The following is a 25,652-nucleotide window of genomic DNA, read 5'->3' as shown; positions in this document are numbered from 1 at the left end:
GTAAGGGTAGTGGGAATGGAGGGACTTCAGTTCCAGAAGGGAAAATATGTGTTAAGTACAGAAATGGTGAGTGTGCAGCAAAAATGTGTGAAATCTAGATCTTCTGAAACAGAACCCAGGGTTGGATTATCCCAAATTCTTCTTTATGAGGCTTTCATGCAGAACAGAGATATTCTGGAATAACTTTGTTATTTTCAAGGCCAGAGATCCATGCAGGGAATATAAGGGACCCAGCCTGCTGCCATATCCTTCAAGAGCCAGTATACTGCTACTGCGGAGTTTACTTTTCTTCAGTGTGCTTTAGCAGACAATAACAGAGGACCATTAACCCTGTGATGGAGAGAGTTCAGGAGTTCAGGATTTGTTCCAGCACTCTGCTATCCAATGGAACATGCTAGGAGAGAGACTAGTTTTGTGGCTCAAAAAGTAGCTTGGGACTACCCTGTTGCCTCTGATATTACTTTCTCTGCATATCTTAGCAGCCTGGAGAAGAGAAGTTTTGGGGTGACCTAATTGTGGCCTTCCAGTAACTGAAGGTAACCTGCAAGAAAGATGGAGACAGACTGTGAATGTAATGCAGTTGCTTCAGACCTGCCCCCCACCATGTCAGAAGGCATTTCCTGGATAGAGACTAGCTTCTGTGGGATAAATATTCAATTTAACATATTTTTCCTTGTTATTTTGCATTTCTTCCTTTGAAGACAATGGAAACAAACAGAGAGACAAAAGAGAGTGCCTCACATGCCTGGTGTGCCACAGGGAATATAGAAAGGTGAACTGGAGCTCCCTGGGTGTGAGCCAGGAGCAGGCTGTTGTCTCCATAGCTGCAGCCCTAAGGGGTTGCAACTGGCAATCTTTGGCCATCCACTTTATCTCCTGGGTGAAGAGACCGGGTTCATGCTTCCTTTGTAGTGAAGCCCTCTTTGCCAGTCTCATATCAAGCAGCTGCTTTAAATCCCAAGCTACCAAGGAACCAGTAGAATTACTTGGAAAAGGGAATAGTCCAAGTGATGCAATGTAGTGCAGACGATTACCTGCACTTCAGCTTCACCTCTTTCTTTTCCTGCACCCTGAAGCTGCACTGAAACTTGAAGCTGAGTTGATGAAGAGATGTACGGCTGAGATGTGGCACCTGAACCCTTGTAGCAGTGTGTGTGTGCCTGGAGAACAGGTGGCAGCCTGGTGCTCATCTCCTGCTGTTCCTAATGATACGGATCACTCTTAGTAATCTGGATCCTAATGATCTTGTATCTGGATGATATGGATCCGGATTACATGTAGATCATTGCTAATTACATGCATTATTAGTATACAATCAGCATCCTGATAAATTTACTTCAGCACTCCTATAGGCTGAATGGCTCTGCAGTCTTGGAACTGTCTGAAGGTGATGGTGCCCCTGTAAAATAAATTGGAAATGCACTTCCATGACCAGTGCTTTGACCCACCAGTATATCCACATGAAGGTAAATGAGGACCAGGTGCCTGCCTCTCTCTCTCAGACACTTGATCATTTTATGCTTTGCGTTTTACTGCTTAATGAGAGCCATTTTCTTGGACAAGTCCAGGTGCTCTTGGGACATCAAATACAGAGGGGTTCATTTTTGTCCCAAAGGGTGGTCTGTGTAGTCAGTGCTTCAAGGGAGTGTTGCTTCATGTTCTGGGTGAAGCTAAGACAGATGAGGGGAGAAATGGACTGAAAGTCTTTGAATGTATTGGAATCTCTAGAATGCCAAACCACATGGTCCCTTTCCAGATGTGTGTCTGGTTAGACTTTACATTATCTTCATATTGACTTAATGGTTGGGTTTTTTCATTTCTCATCAGAAACCCGGAAAGGCAACTCCTCAGCCAGGAGAAGATACCTTGAATGGCCACCTTCCCCCCGGCTGGCAGAGCTACATGTCTCCCCAGGGCCGCAGGTACTATGTGAACACCTTCACAAATGGTAAGTGAGGGTGGGGGTTCAGTAAATGTTTCAGCCTAGCAGGACAAATCTGCTGCAGGAAATCGTCTTTCAAGTTGATTTTGATGACAAAATAGGCCCAGAGCCAAAGGAATTAATATGACCCTGGCACCATGTGAAAGAAAATAATTATAAGATCTAGTCTTACGATCATCTGTCATCTTAATTTTGACCATCAGAAGACATCTGAAGCATTTACAAAAGACAGAGAATGTAAAGTAGAAATACCCCCATCATTAATGTTTTAGAATTTGAAACACCGTTAAGAATATAATTTTTACCACATTCCCTCTTTCCTTTCCCTTTAGCTGGAGATATTTCTGTGTCTGTAGATACATACATGTGAAGTAGTTTGATAGAACTAAAGCACTAGCACCACTGAGGAAAACAGAAATAGTGAACTGGTCAGATTCAGCTTGCCCATGAAGACAAGGGAAGAAAAACACATGTAATGGGACAGCACAGACGGAATCTTCAGTTCTGTACTTGTGTGTTTTATTCACTGTCATGTTGGTAGAGAAGCAGACTTAACTCACGATCTTATCAACTGCTAAAGACCTCTCAAACTTGTACCACCTCTGGCTTACCTAAGACTCTGTGTCTACCTGCTTTTCTCATCATGAGCTCAAAGCAGCATTGCAAAACAGGGACTTGTGACCAGCAAAACCAGGTTTCTTTAGCAAAAAGAATGCCAGAATGACAAGGAAGAAGAGGACAGTGGTTAACAACGGAGTTGCAGCCATCAGAAATGACATTCGCATTACTCTTCCTGACTTACAAGGAGAGCCATGGGCTGTTCCAATGCACCTCATGGTCTGTTCTGGGACTGTGTTTTATTTCAGAAGCCCTTGGCCTGGAACTTGGCCACGTCATTATTTACCAGATTTCAATGCATGAACATCTTGTAGGACCCTCCCTCCAGAAGGCACATTTCAATTTAACCCTGCCTTTGTTTTCAAGCGCAGTCTGCTCTGGCTGATGGGCAGCATCCTCTGCACAGCTGAGGAGATCAGCAGGAGTTAGATACCCCATCCCCACTGCAATTCAGAGGTGGGTGAGGAGGTGATTAAACTCAGTCCTAAGACATCATGGGAATGGACCCTTACTCACTGGGTTGAGGCCAGATAAAAGCAGTGAGAGGCAGAGACTTTTTTATGTGCTAAGAGCTCTTGCCACAGGGACCCTACCCCAGAATGGTGGGTGGCCTGGACTAAGTTTCTCCATAACGTCAGGCAGCTTTTGTACTTTCCTCATAAAAGTTACAAGCAATGTAACAAGGGCCAATAGCCACATTGTGCTTGGGAGCTCCAGGCCAGGAATCAGGAGAGCAATTTTCTCTAGGAAGGGATGATAACCCTGGCACAGGCTGACTAGGGAGGTGGTGGAATCTCCATCTTTGGGAAATCTCAGAAACTGCCTGGACAGAGCTGTGGCTGATCTGTTGTTAGCAGTGAACCTGCTCAGAACAAATAGATGGGCGGAAGACTTCCAGAGATCACTTCCAACCAGTCTTTCTCTGGACAATGCCCAAACCTTTGGTTGTGGTCTCAGCTACTACAATGGAATTGTTGTGCATCAGGAAATATGGTTCTCAGAATAATAGCATGTAAGAGAGGATAGAAGTGGGATTTCTGTATTCTGATCTTTGCTTTAGGGAGCACCTATTCAAATCCTGTTTAGATGAGAATCTCCTCACTAGAGTAATCCTCAGCCCAACTGGCTTTGGAGTTATCCCGTACTCTTGTTTCCTATTCTGGGCATAGGGAATTTCTGAGCCTCCCATACTTCCATGAGGGCTGTAGCATTTCGTGAGACAATAGGAATCTCCTGCAGCATGTACAGGGGCACTCTGACCCCTCCACTACTTCCAGCTTAGTTAGCGTTCCTGGCAAGCTCAGTTGCTCTCAGCCTGTTCAGTTAGAATATGCTGCTGCCTCAAAGTCTTCTAGCTGTGTAGAGACTGCTTTGTGCTAGTTTATCGGCTTGGTGATATCACTTGAGAGTATTTTTGCTCTAGTTGGACTGTATGGCATGATCAGACGGATCTCAAATGCCTATGCTTCCTCAAAGTGGATTATATGCCAAAAAAGTATCACCTGTGGTGTCATCTAGGCTTCAGACAAAGCAGAATGCAACCTTCAGACCTCTCTGCTGAAGTGTATGATGAAGCCTTATCCAGTCCTGCCATGGGCAGCTGTCTGGACACTGTTTTGATTTAATCTGACTAATTGGCTTTGACTTTTGATCCCGCAAAACTTGTAGTTCAGGACTATCTGTAGGCTCATGTTGGTCAAATCTCATGTTGATGCACTTTCTTCCTTGACTGTGCTGCAGAGTTGGACCTACTGAGACATGCAGTCACCTTAAAGTCAAGTTTGGCATGTGAGGCTAACAGTGGGATTGCAGTTTGACACTCAAGATGTATTCTAAGTCAAAGACAATACACTATAAACCTGCAGTCCTCATTTTTCCTGTGGTAGAGCTGCATTGGCATGGGTAATGTTTATTGCCAGTCTCAAAGACTGGACAGCTCTCTGACTGCACCTCTGACGTGTCTGAACTGCTTATTTGTCCTGTCACTGCTGCAGCTGCTGCTGGGAGTACCAAGATAAACAGTGGCAATGTTTATCACAAGGATATGGTGCCAGCAGACATCTCTGTCACAGGGTTTCATGGGCCTCCATCCTGCTTTGCCTCCATAGCACCATTGTTTCAGCAGCAGGAGCCAGGTCTCTTCTCCTTCAAGGTGTAGATGTACTCCTAGGATGCTTTCTCTTTACCATAGCTATCACCAGATGATGAAAGTATGCTGATGCATTTTGGAGAGGTATCACTGTCTAGTGACACTCAGAAGTCAGGTGAAGCCAGTTGGCTAGCCTTCAGTGTGATCCATGCAGTTAAAGGTCTGCTGCTCATCATTACCCACCAACAGCAGTTGATGCAAAACTCTTAGTTTGTAAGGTCACAACCACTTCTCAGATCTCCCAGGAACCAGGCAACTCTTTTACTGAGAGGGTTGATTGAAAAGTGTTTCTAAGGTCACAACCACTTCTCAGATCTCCCAGGAACCAGGCAACTCTGTTACTGAGAGGGTTGATCGAAAAGTGTTTCTAGACCTTCTCCTCCTATCTGAGGAAGAAGTATTTGCATCTCCAAGGGAGTGAAGGCATCCTTATTTTAATGAAGACAAATGACCAGACTGTCTCTTAGATAAGGAATGAATAGTGAGATTCAAAGTGAAAGATTAAATCTGTCTGAAGCCCCTTAAAAGGGTTTGAGAAGTATCCTTCTCCAGCCAAGAAGCTTCCCTGTCGAATATGTGTTCTCATGCAAGGGCTCCCCTTAGCAGGTGCAACAAGGCACAAGGTATGCTCGGAGAAGGAAGCTCTGTGTAACACCCTGCCAGGAGATGATTGCACTTCAGAGCAGTAAGGGAACGAGAAAGAACTTTCTGGTTATTTTCAGTATAAGTTGTTTAATTGTGGTTCTCTTATTTTTTTTTTTTCACTTCTGGCTTCCACAAGCATGTGTATCTGCTTTGCTGAAAATAGATGTTGCGTATAAAGTATTTTATTAGAATTGTACAGTAACATAGCTGCACTGGAAGGTGAGTTCAGGGCAACTTAGATAACAGCAAGGCACTGTTTCATGAAGGTTAGGGTAGATGTTTCAGTGGAGGGACCTCAGACAGTTCACTGTCTGCTCATCCCTACCAGGGCCTTCTGCTGCGTCGAGTAGCAGGAGCAGTGGCTCAGAGGGGTGAACACTTTGACATATTGCAAAACACTGGGACACACTGGGCTGTAAGGGTTTCCAGGGACCCTGTTACACTGCTGTACACTGAAAAATGAGGTTTTCTTCTTCTCCATTTGGAGCCTTCTGTCAAAGAGGACTTTGGTTTTCAGTTCCAAAGTGGAAGGAGGTTCTGACTTCAGAGCAGATTAGGCATGTCCCTGTGCTTGGCTCCCATTGTCAGGATCTAGAAAACTTCCTATTCAGCAAGAAGAGACATGAAACTGTCCTGGAAGGGCCCTGTATCTGTCATCAACCAAAGCTCCTCCCAGGCTCCTCTGAAATGCTCTTCGGAGTTTCCATCCATTTCCAGGTGCAGACTCTGGATGTGGATCAGAATCACTGTGCCAAATCAAGGGTGTCTTCTCCAGGTGCTGAAGTACCAAATTGTCCAAAGAGACTGTACAACTTCAGCTTTTGTTACAGTGGCTTGTACTTTAAGTAGCCTCTTTTTTTAATAAATATGACTGGTTATTCTTCTAGCTTACAGCAAGTCTCTCTAGCTGCTGTGGAGACTGGTTTTATGCATTTTCCCCTTCTTATTTTAAATAACTTAGAATATTCTTCCTATCAAAGCTTTTCTGTATTGTTTTCTCTGTGCTTCTCCTCCCTACTGAGGCTAAGCCAGGCAGTGGAGCTGAAGTAGAGGTAGGAGGCACTCTGCTTCTACTCAAACATGCAGAAATTTGAGAGGAGAAACTAATAATAATTAGAAGCAGCACAGAGCTGTCCAGTGGACTGAGGGGAAGGGAGGGAGGGAGGCGTGAAGGAAGGAAGGAATTCTTCTCCATGACAGAGTATCCAGCAGTGTCCTCAGCTCTCAGCTGGAGCCTCCCCAGAAGTTCCTTCGTGCTCTGCCTTGTGCATGTGCTGTGTGCACCCTGGGGATCCTGTCCAGCTGCTTCCATCCACGGATGCAGCTGCTGAGCCCCCACCAACAGCGTCCTACTGCCCGCTGTTTCTGATCCCACTTTTTCTAGAGTCCAGAGGCATGGCCCCAGTCTGGACCTGCCACTAAATGCAGTTAGTGCAGTAAATGCTGGAGTGTTCCACTCTGGTTTTTCCTTTAGGGCTACTGTTAGACAGCAAATACAGCACTGCATTTTAGGTTGAACAGCACTCTGCAAGGTCTCCTAGAACCCACAGATCCATACTCTTGCTTTCTTTTTATACATGTTCCTTAGGCATTGCTATCATGCATCCTCTCTTTGGTTGTCCCTTCCATCATAGGTCTCTCATGCGTGAGGTGGAAGACAGTCACACAGCAGTTTGGTAAGCATATGTGGAAGCTCCAGGCATTGGGTTCACTGTCTGTTCATGTAAATGTTGTATTTGGACATCCTCAGAGTGGCATGTTCTTCACATGCAGCACTCCAGCTGTCCTGGGTGCCCAACCAGTTGCCTTGCCAGTCAGTGGGAGGCGTATTCCAGTGCAGAGTGAGGGGATTCATCCAGCTCAGGACTGTGGTGGAGCCCTGGGTTGGGTGAGAGCACAGCACAACATCCTTCTGCCCCACTCTGGGGCCTTGCTGGCACCCACTGTCTTTCTAAAGGGGGGATGCTATCAAGAGCAGCCTTTCTTGGCAGGTCCGTGGTAATTTTAGCACTTCCATCATTGAAAAGCAAGGGTGAGAGGAGGTATGGGCCTTCTCATGGGGCAGGACTGTGGCTAAACATTTATCCAGCCTCTGGGCAGGGTCTGTAAGCAGGGCCCTGCATGAAGGAAAGACAATTCATTGATTAGGAAAACAGGTCTTAAAAGCAGCAAAGGCAGTTTGAAAGCTGGCTGGAGGGAAAACAAAAAGGGGACCATAGTTAAATTATAGTAAGCTCTTGCAAAACTGTTTGGCAGATCATTCTCAGAGCATAGTTATCAATGGTCCCTTGTCAAAGGGTAGTTGGTACTGAAGGGAATCCTGCAGTGATCTGCCTGAGAATTCATTCTAGTCAGTATTTCCAGTAATGAATGGCATGTTGACATTGAGAGCACTTACTCAAACAATAACTTTTAGCTGGAGCTGGGAAGAACACGGTGTGCTGCACAGAACAGGCTCAGAATTCACAATCACACTGGAATAGGATGCTGTTCAGTAAAGATGCACTTAAGATCAGAGATTTCATCAGAAATAATTAAGTGACAAAGACAGGCAATGGAACAGTTTACAGACAAAGATGTCAGGGCTCTGGAGGATCTAAAGCTGAGTGCAAGCCAGCAGTGTTGTTCTAGTACAAACCAGCTAGCATTTTCCATTGTATAAATAGGAGTGTTATCTGTGAGGCATGAAGTAAGCCTCCAACTTTACAAGGAAATTATAAAGCCTCAGCTGGAATATTTTATCTTGTTTGGACTGTACACTTCAGGAAAGATATGAGTCAGTTGGATAAAGCCCAGAAGAGAGTAGCAAAAATTATGGGAAATGTGGAATACATAGCCTGTGGGCAAATGCTGAGAGAATGGGGGTGTCTGCCCTGGGAAAGCAAAGATGTGGATGGAGATGTGAAGGTAGGCTTTAAGTGCATAAAATGCCATTAGGGAGAAGACTATGCAATGCCTGTCATCACTAGAAGACGCAGTAACACACTTCAATTGCAACAACTAACCCTTCCAAGCTCTCTGAGGTAGCGGAGTGTGGGAGTAGGGAGTTGCCTGGGAGTCTGTATCACTGGAGGTCTCTAAGAGCAGGTTACGCAAAACCATGAAAATTCATGTTTGCCTTGCTCTGGGGCACACAGCAGGGACAGAATGGCTTCCTGAAATCCCTGTCGAGCCTGTTTTTTCAGTCTGTAAAGCCTAAACTATATGAAAAATATTTATCAATGTAGAGAATGACAAATGTCTGGGACTCACATGGGAGTTGTTCTTTATTTGCTATCTTTATATTTCCCCAATTTTTACATTCAACACATCTAACTAGGCTCTTGTCACTCGTCTGTTGGTTTGCTTTTTCTGGTTGTCTAAGTCGAAAAATCTTAATGAGTTCAGAGGAACATTTAGTTTGCTTCTTTTCGTGTGCAGCTCTGTTGAATATTCCCACTATGTTTTGGGACAGGTCCTGCTCCTCCCTGGACAGTCCTGCCCTCGAGCTTTCCAAGGAGAGGCAGGATCAGCCAGGAATGCAGCAGCAGACAGACTCCACACCACGCAGTCCCAACAGCTGGGATGGGAGTGTGGCTGGGAGCAGGGAGGGGACACAGTCTTCGAAGAAGGTCAGCAAGTAAAAGCTGTACAAGTTTTCGTGGAGCTCTGAGCTGCTCCCCAGCAGCTCAGTGTGTAGTTCTGCTCCCTCCTCCTATAGACAAGAGGTGTTGGGGGACCTGTCTGTCCAACAACTCACCTTTTGGACCATGCCTGGTGCTGCATCTTCTCTACCTCACCATTTCCTTTCTTCCTCACGCAGTGCAGAATCCTTTTTTTTTGAATGAAATAGGTTTTGGTTTTTTTCTCTTTGTGCTTGAGCTATTCATAAATCTGAACTCAAGTATGTGCTCCCTTTCCTAGGGAGGGAAATGGGATTTTAGGACCAAGTAACATTTTGATTCTTCTGAGCCTTCAAAATACAACAGAACCCTCCCTTCTTGTGAGGCATTGCTACTATTGTCAGCTGTTTCCAGCAGTTAGTGTCTTTCCACATTATGATTATCTGCCTGTGTTATCCATACATCTTACCTGACCATAATAATATTTCCACCGTGTGAGTTGTTGTGTGGTCTAATTTTCATTGTCTTTACATGGAAAACATAAGGAATTGGTTTTTAACAAGAAAGAAAAAGAATTTATGAGACAGTGTTCTTATGTGGGAAAAAGACTAATGAAAGAATTGGGGTGACTGTGAAACAAACAGATTTCCATAGGTAAATAAACCAGATGACAAACAGCACTCTCCTATCTATCTCCATTTGGTGGTCCCACCAGTTAAGCACTCCACATTTATTATCCTTTGAAACAGGTTCAATCCTGAAACCATTGTGAAGGCCTCTGACCTGTATACGATCTGCACAATGAAGCCCAAGACAATTTCAATATACTTTAGGTTTTCTCAGTATGACCTTGCTGAGGAAGTTTGAGTCTGCACCAGTTACATTATAGCTGAATGCCTGGCATCTGTCTTGTGCAACATCTAGAGACATCCCAGCTTGTCATGTCAAAACATAGGAAAGAGGAGTGAGATGGCAAGCCACTCTCAAATGTCTGGCAGATCCTTCCCTGTAGCACTTATGGTCTTCATTGTGCATCATTACTTCTGCAAGGAGCGTTGTGCCATCTAGAAGAAGAGTTGGGATCCCTCTACCAGGATTTGGAGGGTTAAGTGCCTGTTTGCACTCTCTTTTGAGAACTGGCACTACATCAAGCAAGGATAATGAGCTGTCGGGCTTCTACCACCAGAGTCCAGAGCACTGACTAGCCTCTTGGATACTCACTGCCCTTAGATAGGTTCCACCGTCTCTGTTGCTGTCTGAGCAGGGTGGAGTTTGATTCGCCTGACAAGGTACCAACTGCAGGGTAGACAACTCCATTTGAACAGGATCTTCCAGTCTCACCATTTATCCATGAAAAGAAACAGTTAGCTTTACCTCTCAATTGTTTTCCTGATGTAGGTGTCTACTATAGCTAACGTGAACTTTGCCCTGTAAGTGCCAATCTCTCTTCATTGACTTTAGGGAGAGCCTCAGTGACAATACCTACTCCCCAGACAGGTAAAGCTGGCTCTGGCATGAACCTCACCAAAGACCTGAGCTCACAGCCGAGAACTGAAGGAGAACTTAAGAAATTTCCTCAGTTTCACTGTATGGGATTATTCCCCCTTACTGCTCCAGAGAAGTAAGCTGTGATGGTGTCAGCAGGCACAGAGAGGGCTGAGCAAACAGCCTCTTTGTGTCAGATCATATGGTGAACACACCTCCCTTGACATTCAAAATATCCGCCCTGGCTTTCTTTCCCATCAGTGTGTAGGATGAATAGGACACCTGTAAAATACCACACCTCATTTCTACACTTCCAGTTGTATGTTCATGCATCCACACATCTGCACATGTACTCCTACTTCAGAAGAGGGGCATCTCTTTGGGGGAGGTTCAGTGTCTGGAAAGCTGCAGTGTTCCTGGGGGGCTCCTGAATAGCAGGAGCTGAAAGGCCAGGCCAACAGTTCTGCAAATCACAGTCATAGAATTGCAGGATGGTTTCAGTTGGAAGGGACCATAAAGAACATCTCATTCCAATCCCCTGTCATGGGCAGGGACAACTTCCAGTAGACCAGATTGCTCCAAGCCCTGTCCAGCCTGGCCTCGAACCCTTCCAAGGATGGGACAGCCACAGCTTCTTTGGGCAACCTGTGCCAGGGCCTCACCACCCTCACAGGCAAAAGTTTCTGTTTTACACAGTAAAGACCAAGGCAAAAGTATTTATCCAGAAGCAGGAAGTCTTGACAGGTGAAGGAAATACAAGAAATTTGACCTGCTGGCATCGTAATGATTGAGGAAAGAAGTATGTGTTTAGATACCTGCATTGCATAAGTCCTAATAATAACCCAGGAGCCCCCATGGAGCCTGGAGGGAGGCAATGGAAAGGAGAGGCAGGCTCTGCCAGTACAGCCTCGGGGATGTCCCAGGGAGGAGACCACCTTCCCCACAGCACATTTGGCCTCATTCAAGGTAGCCACAGCATATGGCTTAGAGCTGGCCAGAGCTGCAGCTCATTGTTACAAAGCTGTCAGCCCTACCGAAAACTTCTCTACGTGATAGAAACTACTAGGTCTGAGCTATGCCAAAATGCAAAAATGCATTTTGTGTGCAGTTTGTTTGAGCAGAGAGCAGAGAGAGGGGGGTGATACTTTTCTGCTCCTATAGCAATGAATGGGAGACCGGTAGTTACTCTGAGGAGGGAACAATGCTACTCTGCCTTAGCTATTTTACCCATCAAGTTTTAGATGTTAAAATCTCCTCCTAGCCAGTGTTTGGCTCTCTCCAAGCCCATGCTTCCCTTCTTTCTCCAGTCGCAGCATCACCCACATGCACATAGCACCTTGCACTACCATAAGCCCTCTAGGACGTGTGCTCAGTCCATGTCTTCCCACATCCACTGCATAGCCAAGGGAAGAGGAATTGGTTGTTTGAAGTGTGTAAGCAGCTTGACCCCCTTGTCCCCATCTCCTGAAGCTCCCACTGTCCTGCAGAGGAATCCGGGGCTGTAGCCATGGTGCTGGTGACTCTGGGTGAGAGGAGCATGGTGTGCAGCCCACCCTTCCCTGGCTGACTCCTTCCCGTGGCCAAGAGAGGTTTTTAGGGATGGCTGCTCCTGCTTCCCAAGGTTGGGGGAGCATGTTGGCAGCTGGACGTGATGGCAGCTGATGGGGCTGAGGGAGAAGGGGGTTTGTACATCCTGACGGGGGTGGGGTTAGGGGTCCTGTTTGCAGGCAAGGGGAAGAAAAGCACAGATAGATTGGAGAGAATGTAAGTCACCCTTATGCACAGCTCCCATGCTTCCTTTGAACCAGCCTGGCTGCTCATTTAATTCCCCTATTTGCCTCAGGAAAAATATGAACACAGGCTATTTGTTATTCCTCCCTCACCAGAACTTTGCTGCCCTTTGTGTTGGCTTTACCCCAGGAGACAGTGGTGGGCTTCATCCCTTGAGGCCAGCTGCCCACCACCCTCTCCTTGGGCTTTCAGATCAGGCCTGATGTTGACCTGTTTGAACAATTGTGAGATAAGGCCTCCAGAAGCTGCCGGTTTTCTTGTGACCTTAATATTTCAGGTGAGCTGTCTTGAGTCCTTGATAAATGTCCCAGTGCTTTCTGCACACTCCTCCATCTCCGCCTGTGACTCTGGTGAGGTGATGTTGTGTGTGATCTTCCTAAAGAAAAGCCAACTGGTGTTTATGTGAAGTGCTGTGGGCCCCTCAGGGCCTGTGTCCCTGTCACCATCCAGCTGAGATTGCCTGTGTCTGGCTGTGCAAAGGGGTGTCCCTGTCCATCCCCTTCCAAGACAGGTACCATTGCAGCAAGTCAGCGAGAAGCTTTGTTGTTCTGCTGGAATTTCAAGAAATAAACGTCCTCAGGCTGCTCTGTGTTGCAAAATCACTATGTGGGAAGTTTTCAAAACCTTTCGTGTAGTGAGCTGATGGGAAGATTGTGAACAGGAAGAAATCCTATCTGGGAGAGAGGGCAGACAGAGAGAGTGGACATCTGCATTCAACTCTGAGCACATCTGGACAATCTGTGGGTCTTCTGGAGGTAGGTGCTGGTAAGGTGAAATCATTTCTGCCCTGGAAATCTCTTACCTGCCAGTTCCTGTGAAATAACTATGTTTATTTGCCTGCTGCTGTTTTGGGGGTTTGGCAGTGGGCTTCTAACCCACAGCAAGGAAAATAGCACTGCTCTCCCCTGCCTGCATTTCCTTACAGGGCTTCATATTTGGTTCAGGTAGTGTCAGAACTGCTGGCAACTTCCTGCAGAGCCTCTCCCCTTTCCCAGGGTTACACTGACATCATCTGAAACATATTTCAGAAGTAACTCCCTAGTATGACATTTTCTTATTGACAATAGTTGTAGTTCTTTGTAGTGACTGAAACTGAGAGGAGACATGAATGCATGGGCATAAGTGATGGGGAAGGACATAAAGACCTGGGGTAGGACAAGTAGAGGGGCAGAGAAGGTGGGAAGCAGGCAAGGTGGAAAGGTGAAGATGCTCTCCAGTCTCTGAAAGGTGTAAAGAATTGTGTGCTTCACATAGCCTCTTAAAACCATCTGAGCATGGACAATACTTACCCATCTTTAAGAAAGCTGGGATGAGCAATCTCCTCTGCTTTGACACCCCGTTAATCAGATATGAGACTGTTGTAACACTGAAGGGAGCAGACAGAGCAGATGATACCGCACATAACCTGGATTGTAAGAGAACAAGAAAAAGCTTCAAGCCTGCTTGGCAGGGGTGCCCTTTGTATGTTTTCTGAAAGGGGAACCCTAGGATCCCACTGCCTTGCTGAGTTCAAAGCACCACCTGCCCAGAATGCACAGCTACTATGTGGTTAACAAGTTGCTCAGTGTCTGTGGGAGGGGTTTACAATTGTGTGTGGGTGGTAGATTCATCAGGAAAATATTTGATTATGCTGAAGAAATTCTGTGATGGGCTGCAGCTGTGATACCTCTTGTATTAGTCAAACAATAGCACTCCAGCTACCTTGTCTGTCACATTAAAGATGACTTATGTACTTATGACACTAGTGTGTGTGTGGCTTGCTGCCACCTTGCTTTCACAGCTGAGGTTAACCTTACATGATGTGTTCTTATTTCCAGCCTTTTCTTGTCTGTGGTGTTAGGTCCTTCCCATTTACTAAACAGTTTTCTGTCTCCTGTAAAGCAGGAATTCTGCTTTCACATTGCCTTGATTCTAATTAAGGTCCATATATTCTTATAATGACAAATATCACTAGTAAAATGCCACCTGCAACAGTAAGTTCTGGCGCAGTCCTGAAATGTGTAGCTAAAAGTGGTCATTTCCTTGAAAAGAATCTTAAGTCCAGCACTTCAGAGTTTTAGGAAAATTTTCGTGATCTGCCTGAAAATATGTATTACATAGTATCCTCCTGGTATCACCAGTCAGTTTTTCTGTTTCTGCACTCCTGGGTGCCCTTTCCATCATATCCTAATTTACCCTTCACCTTTCTTCACTGAAGTTCCTAACATCCTATGGCTGGTGAGCATCTGGGTTAGCATCGTCATAGAATCACAGAATGGTGTGGGTTTGAAGGGACCTTAAAGGGATCTCGTTCCAAATCCCCTGCCATGGCCAGGGATGCCACCCACTACACCAGCTTGCTTAGGACCACATCCAGCCTGGCCTTAAACACTTCCAGGGATGTTCTTTCCATTCAGCATGGTGCTGTCTTTGTCTTGCAAGTAAATTTCCCAAACCAGTATCTGCTAAAACATCCTGGTCTGAGTGGTTAAGCCCTAACATGTCGAAGGCCCACTGGAATCCACAGCTGGAAACTCCACCAATCTTCATCCTTCTTCTTCCTTGTCCATGGCTGCTGTCATGAGCAGTGCCTGGCACTGCTTGGGCAGGTAACAGTGGTTGTGGTCAGCTTGTATGTGATGCTGTTGCCATTAGGACCCTCACTGGGTCAGAGAATACCCATGGAGACTCAGAGGGACTTCTGCATGTTTTGAGGTTCTCCATTAGAGGCCAAGGGCCCTCCTGATTCAGGACAGCAGCTCCTTCGTCCTTGTGCTCCCACATTTTGGTCCAGTGAGCCTTGCAGTAGTGAATCCCGTATAGGTCACCTACAGCTGTATCATCTCAAAAGGCCCAAACAACCAGCTCATGCATGAGCCTCTGAACTGCAACACAGTCATCTTCACAGTGGCCTCACACACATGGGCCTCCCAGGACCCTGGCCTTTACCTCCATCCTTATACCTAATGAAAAGAGACAAGAAAAGTGGGCAGAAGTGACAGAGGCAAATCTCTCTGCACCTGCATTGAACATGAGAGTCAAGCTCACAAGTGCTGAAAGCAGAGTACCTTGTACTGCATGAACTAGTTCAGCAGGAGTTGCGGTGTCAGAACTGAAATGCAGCTCCATCCCACAGGCAGTTCAGTAAAAAAGAGACTGAGGCTGCCATACAGCTTTTAACCTCCTGTCTCCTGACACCATGGGGACAGGCACCATCCAAGAGTTCTTGAATTCTTCTGTCTGTGTGTTGAACATAGAGGTGCTTGTTGCATGGGAAAAGCTGCTGGCAAGAGCCCTCACTTGATCTTTCAAAATGATTAGTGGGACCTGTGCCATGCCCTTCTTTTTGCAAACACCATGTGACAAAAGCAAGGCTTTCATTGCAGGCTTCGCAGAGATAATAATGCTATTTCCAGCACTTTGTGAGACACACTTTATTCTTCTAGGTTTTAGGCCACTTTACCAGGACAGGTTATTATATCACCTTTTAGCTAGGGCATCCTGTAGCAGAGGGAAACCATCACTAGAAGTTTTATCTATATGAGACAAAACATGTAATAAAAATGCTTGACATCTCTTTTGTGTCTCCATAGATTACTTACTCTGAGCTGCAGTTCATAAGTTTAGTTGGAGTAGGGGTTGACTGTAGCTGGTGAGGCATGAAAAAAACCCATCAGCACACAGACCAAATCCTTCCAAGCTTCTTAACTAACTCAGAGAGATAGAAAATATTAGACAGAGAGTAGGCTGTGGTTGTATTCCTTCCATCCACTGATCTCCCACATCAGGTCCAGCAAGTAATCCAAAAGAGTCAAGAATTGTCTGCAAGTGGTGAACTTCCTCACTGCTTTTCAGCACTACGGCACGGGTTTTCTTCACAGAGAGAGTCCCTGTAAGGCATCTGCCTTTGCTGAGCCCCGGGCTGACACCTGCACCCCAGCTCTCAGGTGTGCTGGGCAGGAGCTCCAGGAACTTGCCAGTCTAGCCAAATTATTGGGTCATCTCTCTCGATGAAATAGCTTTCAGTTCACTTTGAGGTCACTTTCTAACCAAGCAAAGATAAAATTTCTTGTTTATTCTCTGAAAATAAAGAGCTCAAGATTTGGTTGGTAAAGGTCGGAATTAGTTACAAAATGACCAACTGTAATTAATAGCCTTTGTGCCATCCTTAGCTAGAAGTGTTCCAGGCTGTGCTTGGGCTGTCAGGATGGATGTACTTCCTCTGGAGAACTGACCACTCTCTTACCATTCACCCAATTGCCTTCCCCATTCACAACAGCACCAGTGAAAATGCAAATATCACTGAGTGATCACAGAGCAGAAAATTCTCCTACTTAGTCTGTCATCTTCCTCCAATCCCCCAGTGAAAAGCAGCATTATGAAAATTGTTTTCATATTCTTGATTGAGGTCTAGCTTGCAGTGGTGCAGTAGGGAGGTTTCCTTTGCACCTGGTGCTTCTCATTTTAATCCTTTTTATGTGATTACAATGCTTAAATATTATGTGTCTTAGGAAAGAATAGTTGAGCTTGCAACATTATAATGTCCCAGTGCTCTCAGCTGTGGCATTGCATAGAAGCTGTGAGACAAAAATGTACTCCCACATTTTGGTTCAGTGAGCCCTGCGGAACTGAATCCCATATGGTATATTATAGGGTCTGCAGGAGGTCAGGTCTGGTCTGAGTCAGTTCTGTGAACTGATGCAGAGGTGAGGCCTCCTCATTCCAAGAAACAAAATCTCCTTGTGCTACTCATATCTGGAACAGGAGGAAACCATTTTCATTGTACTCTCCTCTGCTTCAAAAGTTTTGTATGGTTCACACCAGTCTCAGGGCACTGCAAGCGATGTTCCCTCCTTACATGTCCAAACCCCCGCGCTCCACTGGCCATTCCTTTGGGCTGTTTTCTCCCACACACAATATCAAGAGATGAAGTGTCACGAAACCCCAGTTTATCACAAATGTCAGGAAGATCTTAGCCAGAAAGGGGATATGAGGTGCAGGACCCCTGACAGGTCTCTGCTCCTGGCTGGTGAGGTGAGGTTGGGAGTGTCATGGCTCTAGGCAGATGGGAGGTTTGGGCTGGGAGTGTGGTACTGTGCTGTTAAAGGAAAGCTTTCCAAAGCAGGGCTAGTTGCCCTCCCCTCTGACTCAAAAGGCCAACCAATCAGGCAGGCCCCAGACCTTACTGAGAGCCTATGGAGATGCAGTAGAGAAGCAGAGGAGGGCTATGGAAGGTTTGCAAATTGCACATGCAGGTGTTTCCTCTCTGCCATTGGCAAGAGCAAAGTGAATCCAAAAGAGATGACGTAAGGCTGTGGGGACTTGTTCTACCCTTCTGCAAACGTGACTTCTTGTTCTTCTTGTTTTCAGGAACAGTTTGGGAGAAGTTTGCAGGGTTTCTTCTTGTGGCATGGATGAGGGACATGTTCTGTTGCTGTTATTCATCCTTGTCTGTGCATGTTCATCCTTGGCCTGTGCAGCCTGCATAGCTTCGGGTTATTCAGGGCAGAAACTGGGTTTGGAGCTGCTCAGCATCACAAATTTATTGCTCTTAAAGCCAAAACAAGCTCCAAACCTATTTACAAAGACATGAGTTAGCACCAGTAGTTGGGAGACACATGGCAGCTGCTACAGATCCTTAAGACCAGAAAAGGTCTGCACAGTAAGGAGACCCAGAGGTCCTCTGGCTTGATCTGCCCCATTCTTGTAGTTTAGACAATGAAACTGTGGAGCATTCAGCTCCTAAAATAGAACTACACATGACACTATGGAAGAGGTACTAAATCCATTCCTGAAAGCAATATAAGCACACTTGTGAGGGATTGTGCTTTATGTTCTACATAAAGCCTTGATGTTTGGCTGATGTTGTATGTTCAGACTGGAAAGCAGCTGCTTTGACCTCAGTCCTACTGAATTCATGGAAAGAGGACAAAAAATTTCTTCTTCATATGCCGCACTTTGATCCCAAAAATCGTCTGGCTCAAGACCTCCTCACGAACTGTGTTTTTTGACTAACATGACATCCCAAAATGTGTGGCTCTCTGAAGACCTGACACATCATGTCATTTCTCATTGTGCCAAAGAGATGCAAAGTGAACTTTCTTCCCCCAAACACCAGAGGTTTTCACTTTCCTTTGGTAGGAAATGTTTAACCACATCTGTGAAAACCCTCTCTGGTTCCATTGGCAAGTATAGCTTGGATCATGTAACCATTTTAACTCTTACTACGTCATTTCAGTTTGCACAAGTGGTTTTCTTCTGCCTTGCTGTTCAGTACCTAATTCCATGTGGTTTGGTTTGGAAGGTTCCATTGGCAAGTATAGCTTGGATCATGTAACCATTTTAACTCTTACTACGTCATTTCAGTTTGCACAAGTGGTTTTCTTCTGCCTTGCTGTTCAGTACCTAATTCCATATGGTTTGGTTTGGAAGGCACCTTGTACCAGCCTCTGCAGGGGATAGCTGCAGGTGTCCCATGGGCAGGGTCACCTTGCACTTAGACCAGATGGTTCCAAGCCCTAGCCTTGAATATCTCCCAGGGCTGTAGGACTTCTTTTTGTTGACAAACCTCCTTCCCAGTCCAGAGGGTGACAAAGAAGCTACTAGTCATTCCTTCCCCTCACCAACTAAATTAACTAATTAACATGTAGCTCATTAGAGAGGACAGAACTTGTTGGTGTTGGTCTGCCAGCGCTAAATTGCGCTCTTAGAGTACAAGGCTTTAGCTTGACTCCAGCATGCTCTCTGGAAAATTGGGAGGGATATAAAATTCTAGGCCAATATTGAATCTATTCCTAATAGCTGTGATCGTTGTTTTACCACAGGGTTACAAGTAGTCTTCAGATTTTCCAAGCACTGGGATCAAAGGCTCCAAGATGAGTCTCTGCCTTGGTTGTGTCAGACAGTGCAGTGCATTATCTCTCAACAAGCCTTTCCTGTGTTGCTGTGGAAGAAAGTCATCCCCCCACTCACTTCTAATCCCCACTCTCACTTCTAGTCGTGACTAAGCTGCAAAGAAATTTGTTATGCTGCAGTTCTACCTTGGTAAATTTAGCTGCTTCCAGTAGATGGCATTCCAGCAGTGCAGTCCTGATCTAGATTAGTTCCTATCCCTGCTTGGGCTGCTGAAATAATCCCTGTTACTCTGTGCGCAGAAGTGGACTTTTTTTTTCTCCTAGCACCCAAAATAAATGGAGTTAAAATGCTCTCGCTCTTTTCATTTCCTACCCAATAAAAGATGTTATTTCTATTTTATGCATTTTATAGCACTTCCTTGTTTAATTTTGATGTACTTAACTCCACGATCACTTTATTTTGGAAAATTTCTCAAGACGCTGAATTCACAAATCTGCCAACCACTGGGCACTGCTCAGTGTGAAATTTCTGCCCTCAAGTTATGTATCTGGGCTTTCTGTGTGGCAGAGGGGAAGAGTGAGGCACTGCACAGTAGCTCCACAGCAGCGAGCAGGCAACACAGAGACCAGTTACAAGAAGCAGCTGGTAATTTTAACTGATTAATTACATTTCAAATATATTTGGTAGGTTTTTAGGTGCATTCATCTGTATGGTCACAAAAATACTGTAGGCAGATACGCTTCCATAAAAACCCCAAGCCAAATATGAAAGTAACTTTCTTTACTGCTAATGTCAAAGTTAGTGCTGACAAAAACACATTACTTTACTGACTGCACTGGGGCACAGCATCAGTGGGCATCACAGCCCTTCCCCACAGATCTCCAGAAACCAGTCTTTGAAACAGTTGTCTTCAAGTCAACTCATTTATTGTTATTACTCATTAATCAGCAATTTACATTAGAAAAAAATTTACGAGAAACATGGGTAGCGTACTGCATTGTTTATCTTTGCATTACAATAAAAGTAAATTGGAATTTGTCATTATTTAACCATGCACTTGTGGATTTTAAGGCAAGACAAGCTGACTCATAAAAGACAATTCTTAGCATTTGATTTTGCTTCTGTTTAGTTAAAACACATTCCAATTCTTCCTCATTGACCTAGCATGGAATTTATTTACTTACTACCCAATTCACAAAACCAGACTAAAATTTAAATATTCCCTCGTGATTCATTAAAGCTTCTAGTTCACCAGGTTCTAGTTCACTTGCAGGGGAAAAAAAAGCTCAAGGTATTTTTCTTTGCAAGCTGTGGCTCTGTGTGTGTGCTGTGACCTGGGCAGGGGGTGAGGGGAGGGCTGGGCATGTATCCCAGGGGCATCATGGACGGGAGGGGAAGGCACCTGCTTCCATTTGGGATCCGTATCCTGACTCCTTTCCTGAAATAAGGAACCTAATGCAACCCTTGAGGACATCTCTATGTATGTATATACATTCATACGTGTACATATATAGATGTATATAAGCATATATATACATATATGTATATACATATGTGCATGAATGTATATGTAAAAATAGGCCTTTTATGGTTCTTGAAGCATGTTAGCATCCTTTTTGGAGCCCAAATAAGCACTGACCCAGGACAGGAGGCCTTATATACCTTGAGGGAGGGTCTGACTGCCAGTCCTAAACTGTTACCACCAAAAGCTCTCTCAGCCTCCCCTGCTCCATCACCACTTGACCACGGCCATCCAGAATACTGACAGAGATGCAAGATTTCAGGCTTTGGCAGGGTTATATGGTTGTTGGTTCAGATTTGGGGAATCAAATGTTTCAAATGAAGTGGCCAAAGTAGTCCTTGGACTTGATTACAATGACTTGCTTATTTTCTTATTTGATACCATCTGGCAGTCAGTATTGTGTAGTTGATTTGGAACTGATATGTTAATTCAAAAGGAATGGTGGCTTGGGCTTTCTAGCTGGACTTCTACAGAAGTTGCTGCTCTCACTCCACCGTCTGCTGTTCAGAACTTTTACAAAGATTTGCAATTAAATCTTCTGTCTTTAGCATGTGGTCAAAAATAACCTTCCATTCAGTGAGCAAACGAACAGAACGGTTAAACTACAGAGGCAACTGAGGGAGGGAAGCAGCAGCAGTCTTTGGAGTGTCACTGGTGTGACAGACATTTGCATATCCCAGTTGCTACATGACCTGTGTGGTAAAAAGGAAATTTGCCAGGGAAATAGCTTTTTTGGGGGAAAAGCATCTCGGCATGTGTATATGTCACTGAAACCACATCTGTGAGTCACTCACAGCTGCCTTTCATGTGGAGAGCGGGCAGAGGCAGTGGCACTACTTGGTCCCTGTGCCCAGGCTGAGGACCAGGCTGGCTGTGCTGCAGCTGCTGCAGCCACACATCACGATGCTGCTGTGGGCTCCAGGTAGGGCCCACTCTGGGCTGGATTTAATGCCACCTGGAAAGGCTGTCAATGCAGTGATGCCCTGGGCATTCCTGCACTGGAAGAACCAGTGATACAGCTTCCAATCTGCTCTGTCTCCACCCATCCCAGCTGGCAGCTACAGCAGGAAGAGATGAGAGGAGATAGGAAGTGCAGGGAGGTGCAGGCATCTTCCTCACAGGATGAGAGCCTGGTTCAGAGGACACTAAGGGTCAGACTCACAGGTATGTATGTAATTGTCATAATTCTGGTATGTGTGCAAGGCCTCCATCACCCTTACGCTGATGTTTTCCTTCAACAGAAACAACCTGGGAGCGGCCAAGCAGTGTGCCTGGGACTCCAAAGAGCCCTGTGTCACAGAAGAGTTCTGCAGGTAGTGTTTGATTCTGTGCTTGACCACTATGCAATATGTGAATCTGCTTCTCTGCTACTCAGCAAAGCAAAAGAAAATGCTGTGATACAGTGGGATGTAGACTTGATGTACATATAGAATCATTGACTGGTTTGGGTTGAAAGAGACCTTAAAGACCATCTTGTTGTACCCCTCTGCCATGGGCAGGGACACCTATCACTAGAGCAGTTCCTCCGAGTCCCATACAACCTGGCCTTGGACACTTCCAGGGATGGGGCAGCCTCAGTGTCTAGGCAACCTGTGCCAGGGCCTCACCACCCTCACAGCCAAGAATTTTTTCCCAATATCTGATCTAAATCTACCCTCCTTCAGCTTAAAGCCATTCTCCCTTGTCCTATCACTGCAGGCCCTTGTCCAAAGTCCCTCTCCAGCTCTCTTATAGCCTCTTTCTGTATTGGAAGGGGCTCTACGTTCTCCCTGGACCCTTCTCTTCACCAGGCTACATGGTCATGAGAGTGTAGCAGAGCAAACATGGTGGGGCTTTCCCTTCTGATGTGTCTTCTTGACTGCTGTTTCCCTGCCAGTCCATCTTCTGGCTGGGTGTCTGAAGTGTCTGCTCAAGAGCTGAGGTGGCTCCCCCTCAGAACACAGAGGCAAAAGGTAGCCCAACAAGCCCTTTCCCAGTCCTGCTTTCTGATGGGGCAGGGAAATTAAATAGCAGCAGAGGCACGTGGGCTGGCTGATGCTCTTCCATGCACAGGGAAGTGTTTTAGCATGTGATAGCAACAGGGCTGACCACATCACCTCTGTTCTGACTTGAGATTGCAGGAAATCAAGTAACAGAATCAGGTGCATAACTGTACTGAAAAGCTCTGGGTACTGCAGAATGACAGAGCAAAGCAAAAGTTACTCTAGAATAAAAAGTATTATATGTAAAGGCCATTGCTGCCAGCTGACTGTAAATAATGCAGGCGAGATGATGTTTTCCATAGAAATTTTCAAACCGATGTCCCTCTTTATCAGCAGATCTGAGTGGAAAGTCTGCTTGAAAATTGTGCAGTTTGCTGTGAACAAAGGATTTGTAATGTAGTTGAGTATCTTGTTTTAACGGTACTTTGAGCATTATTCTTTGCTCAAGTATATTAAAAAAGAAATGGCAACCTACAGCTGCATACATGAAACATAAACATCTTACAAGGCTTGCCTTCTTGATGTGAAAACCCAAATCCATTAAACTAGTGCCTTTTATGGATGCTAAGTGCCCACCAAACTACTCTGTCACTCTCCTCCTCAGCTGAATGGGGGAGAAAACTATGAGAAAAGGCTTGTCAATCAGGATAAGGCCAGGGAGAGATCACTCACTGATCACTGTCACGGGCAAAACAGATTCCACTCAGGAAAATATTTTATTTGTTACCAATCAAATCAGAGTAGGGTAATGAGAAATAAAACTAAATCTTAAAACACCTCACTCACACCCCTCCCTGCTTCCTGGGCTCAACCTCACTCCTGAATTCTCTCCTTTCTCCCCTCTCAGTGGTGCAGGGGGTTGGGGAATGGAGGATGTGTTCATCACACATTTTCTCTGCTGCTCCTTCATCCTCAGGGGGAGGAGGACTCACACTCTTCCCTGCTCCAACATGGGGTCCCTCCCACAGAAGACAGTCTTCCACAAACTTCTCCAAAGTGAGAGGCCGCAGTTCTTCACAGACTGGTCCCCACAGTGTGCAGTCCCCCAGCAACAGGCTGCTCCAGCATAGGTCCTTCCCATGGGGTCAGTCCTTCAGGAACAAGTTGCTCCAGCATTGGTCTCCCATGGGTCACAAGTCCTGCCAGCAAACCATCTCCAGTGTGGACTCCTGTCTCCATGGGTCCTCAACTCCTCAGAGACACCGTCCCTGTAGCATGCCCCCTAGCAAAACATGGCTGCACAAAACCAGCGCAACATATCCCATTTGTTCAAACACATCATTTTACCAAACAGTGCTATGGGAACTGGTTTGAGTCTGGAGGTGTCTTCTTCTTGGCTTTTTCCAGCTCAGTAACTCCTGTCAAAACTTCTGATAAGAGCCCACTGCAGGGTCCTGAGCGCAGAGTGGGCCCATGGGCAACTGCCTGTTTTGTCCTTCTGCAGAGTCTGATTCTGGGGTCTGTCTGGCTCACATTGCCAGCCTGTTGGGATGGGGGGAAGCATCCGTAGTTTCTTAGGCTGGAGGCAGTGAACACTGTTGAATCAGAAAAAGCACTGTGATCTAGATCTGCATATTCAGTTATGAGATTAGTTTTTAAAATGTGCAATTTTTTATTTGCTACCAGCAGCAATCCTGATGACTCTCCATCTGTTCTTACAGTGAATGGCTACTACATTTCTGGGACTCCGGTACACCAGCTTGACTCTGGTCATATGAGCCTCCGAAAAGCCAGTGGGGATCCCCAGGTAAGTTTTTGGGAAAAAGCCAAACAACAGTATCCAAGAATAAATGGGTCTTCACTTAAATAGTTTAGGAATCCACCCAGAGCAGGTGGTCAAGAGCCATCTTCTTTTAGAACCTGTCAGATCAGACAGATTTGTTGCATGTGGAATAGTTAGTCTTTGTGTCCAGCTGGTAAAACAGTAAAAAATGCCAAGACCCTTTGGATTTTTTTGTCCCATGACTCCTTTCTGAAAAATCCACGAGGCCACTTCAGTCACTAGTAACAACCCTACGAATTTTCCTGCCGCTCCAGCCTGAAGCCTGGGCCTGTGTCCAGCACAGTCCTCTCTCTACACTCCCATGTCTGCGCCTCATTGTATTTTCTTGCAGCTCCAGCTTTCTGTCCCAAAGACAGTATACAGAAAGAATTTGTCCAAAGCTTTTTTCTCAGTGACTTCATCTACTCCGGCCTGTCCTTTCACAGCCCCTCCTCAGTGCCTCACCCACCACATCACCCTGGGCTAACCTACAACCCGTGGACAGCCAGCCTCCCCCAGCCCGTTTGTCCAAATTTCCAATAAATATCTCTGCACTTTTTCTTGCACCACATCATGTCCCTGCGAGAGTCTTCCCAGCAGGTCTGCAGATGCAGCACAGGGCCCTCTTCCAGCTCCTCCCATGAAACTTTTCGCTCTCTGCCATCACCATATTACCATGTGACTACCATAGCTGGTGGGTTGCACTCCAGCTGGGTTGTGCTTCCTCACCCACTGGTTCCCCCAGTTCCTTTGCAGTGCAACTCCTTAAATACCCACAGGGGAATGCATGTTTGACTGGTGTGCTGCTGCCATGTGGGTGTGGCTTGTCTGGTGCTATCAGTGTCTTTCTGATGTTCCCTGTTTTGTGTGTTGTCTGCCAAATGCCCCTCTTTGCCTCAACCCCCTTTCTCGAACACTGCCTTCTAACTGGTGGCCTTCAGCCTGGCCCTCAGGTGGTCTATCTCATCTAGGTCAGCATTTCTGGTTTAGGTTCATGGCATCTCTCATGATACAGTCCAGCACTTTGACTTCGTTAATCCTTGTGCAAAAAAAAAATTCTCATGGTATCCAACCCCCATGGTTTTTTATTAGGCTTGAAACACAGGTCAGATTAACTGACTCCTCCAGAACTTCCTTTGTAGCAACATTTGCCACCTTCTCTTTTTACAATGCTGAGTCTCACTCAAATTCATAGACATCTTTTTAGTCAAATTCACATCTGAGATACGTGGGGAGTCACAGAGTCATAGAATGGTTTTGGTTGGAAGGGAGTCTAAAGACCATCCAATGCCAACTCCCTGCCATGGGCAGGGACACCTT

At 45.7% G+C, this 25,652-nt stretch overlaps 1 protein-coding gene across 2 annotated transcripts in view; it reads left to right on the top strand.

Annotated features, from left to right (window-relative positions):
- Positions 1 to 25,652, top strand: part of GAS7 (growth arrest specific 7) — a 104,394-nt gene that overhangs the window by 34,924 nt on the left and 43,818 nt on the right. For both annotated transcript variants that reach the window (XM_032706918.1, XM_032706919.1), the window contains exons 2-4: positions 1,828 to 1,948; positions 21,830 to 21,901; positions 24,232 to 24,317. In XM_032706918.1, the coding sequence (XP_032562809.1) occupies positions 1,828 to 1,948; positions 21,830 to 21,901; positions 24,232 to 24,317 (279 nt within the window). The remainder of the gene's footprint in view (positions 1 to 1,827; positions 1,949 to 21,829; positions 21,902 to 24,231; positions 24,318 to 25,652) is intronic.

The sequence above is a fragment of the Chiroxiphia lanceolata genome, chromosome 19, assembly GCF_009829145.1.
Source record: "Chiroxiphia lanceolata isolate bChiLan1 chromosome 19, bChiLan1.pri, whole genome shotgun sequence".
NCBI lineage: Eukaryota > Metazoa > Chordata > Aves > Passeriformes > Pipridae > Chiroxiphia > Chiroxiphia lanceolata.
The sequence above is the reverse complement of the archived record's forward strand: the minus strand, read 5'-3'. Positions and strand labels throughout refer to the sequence as shown.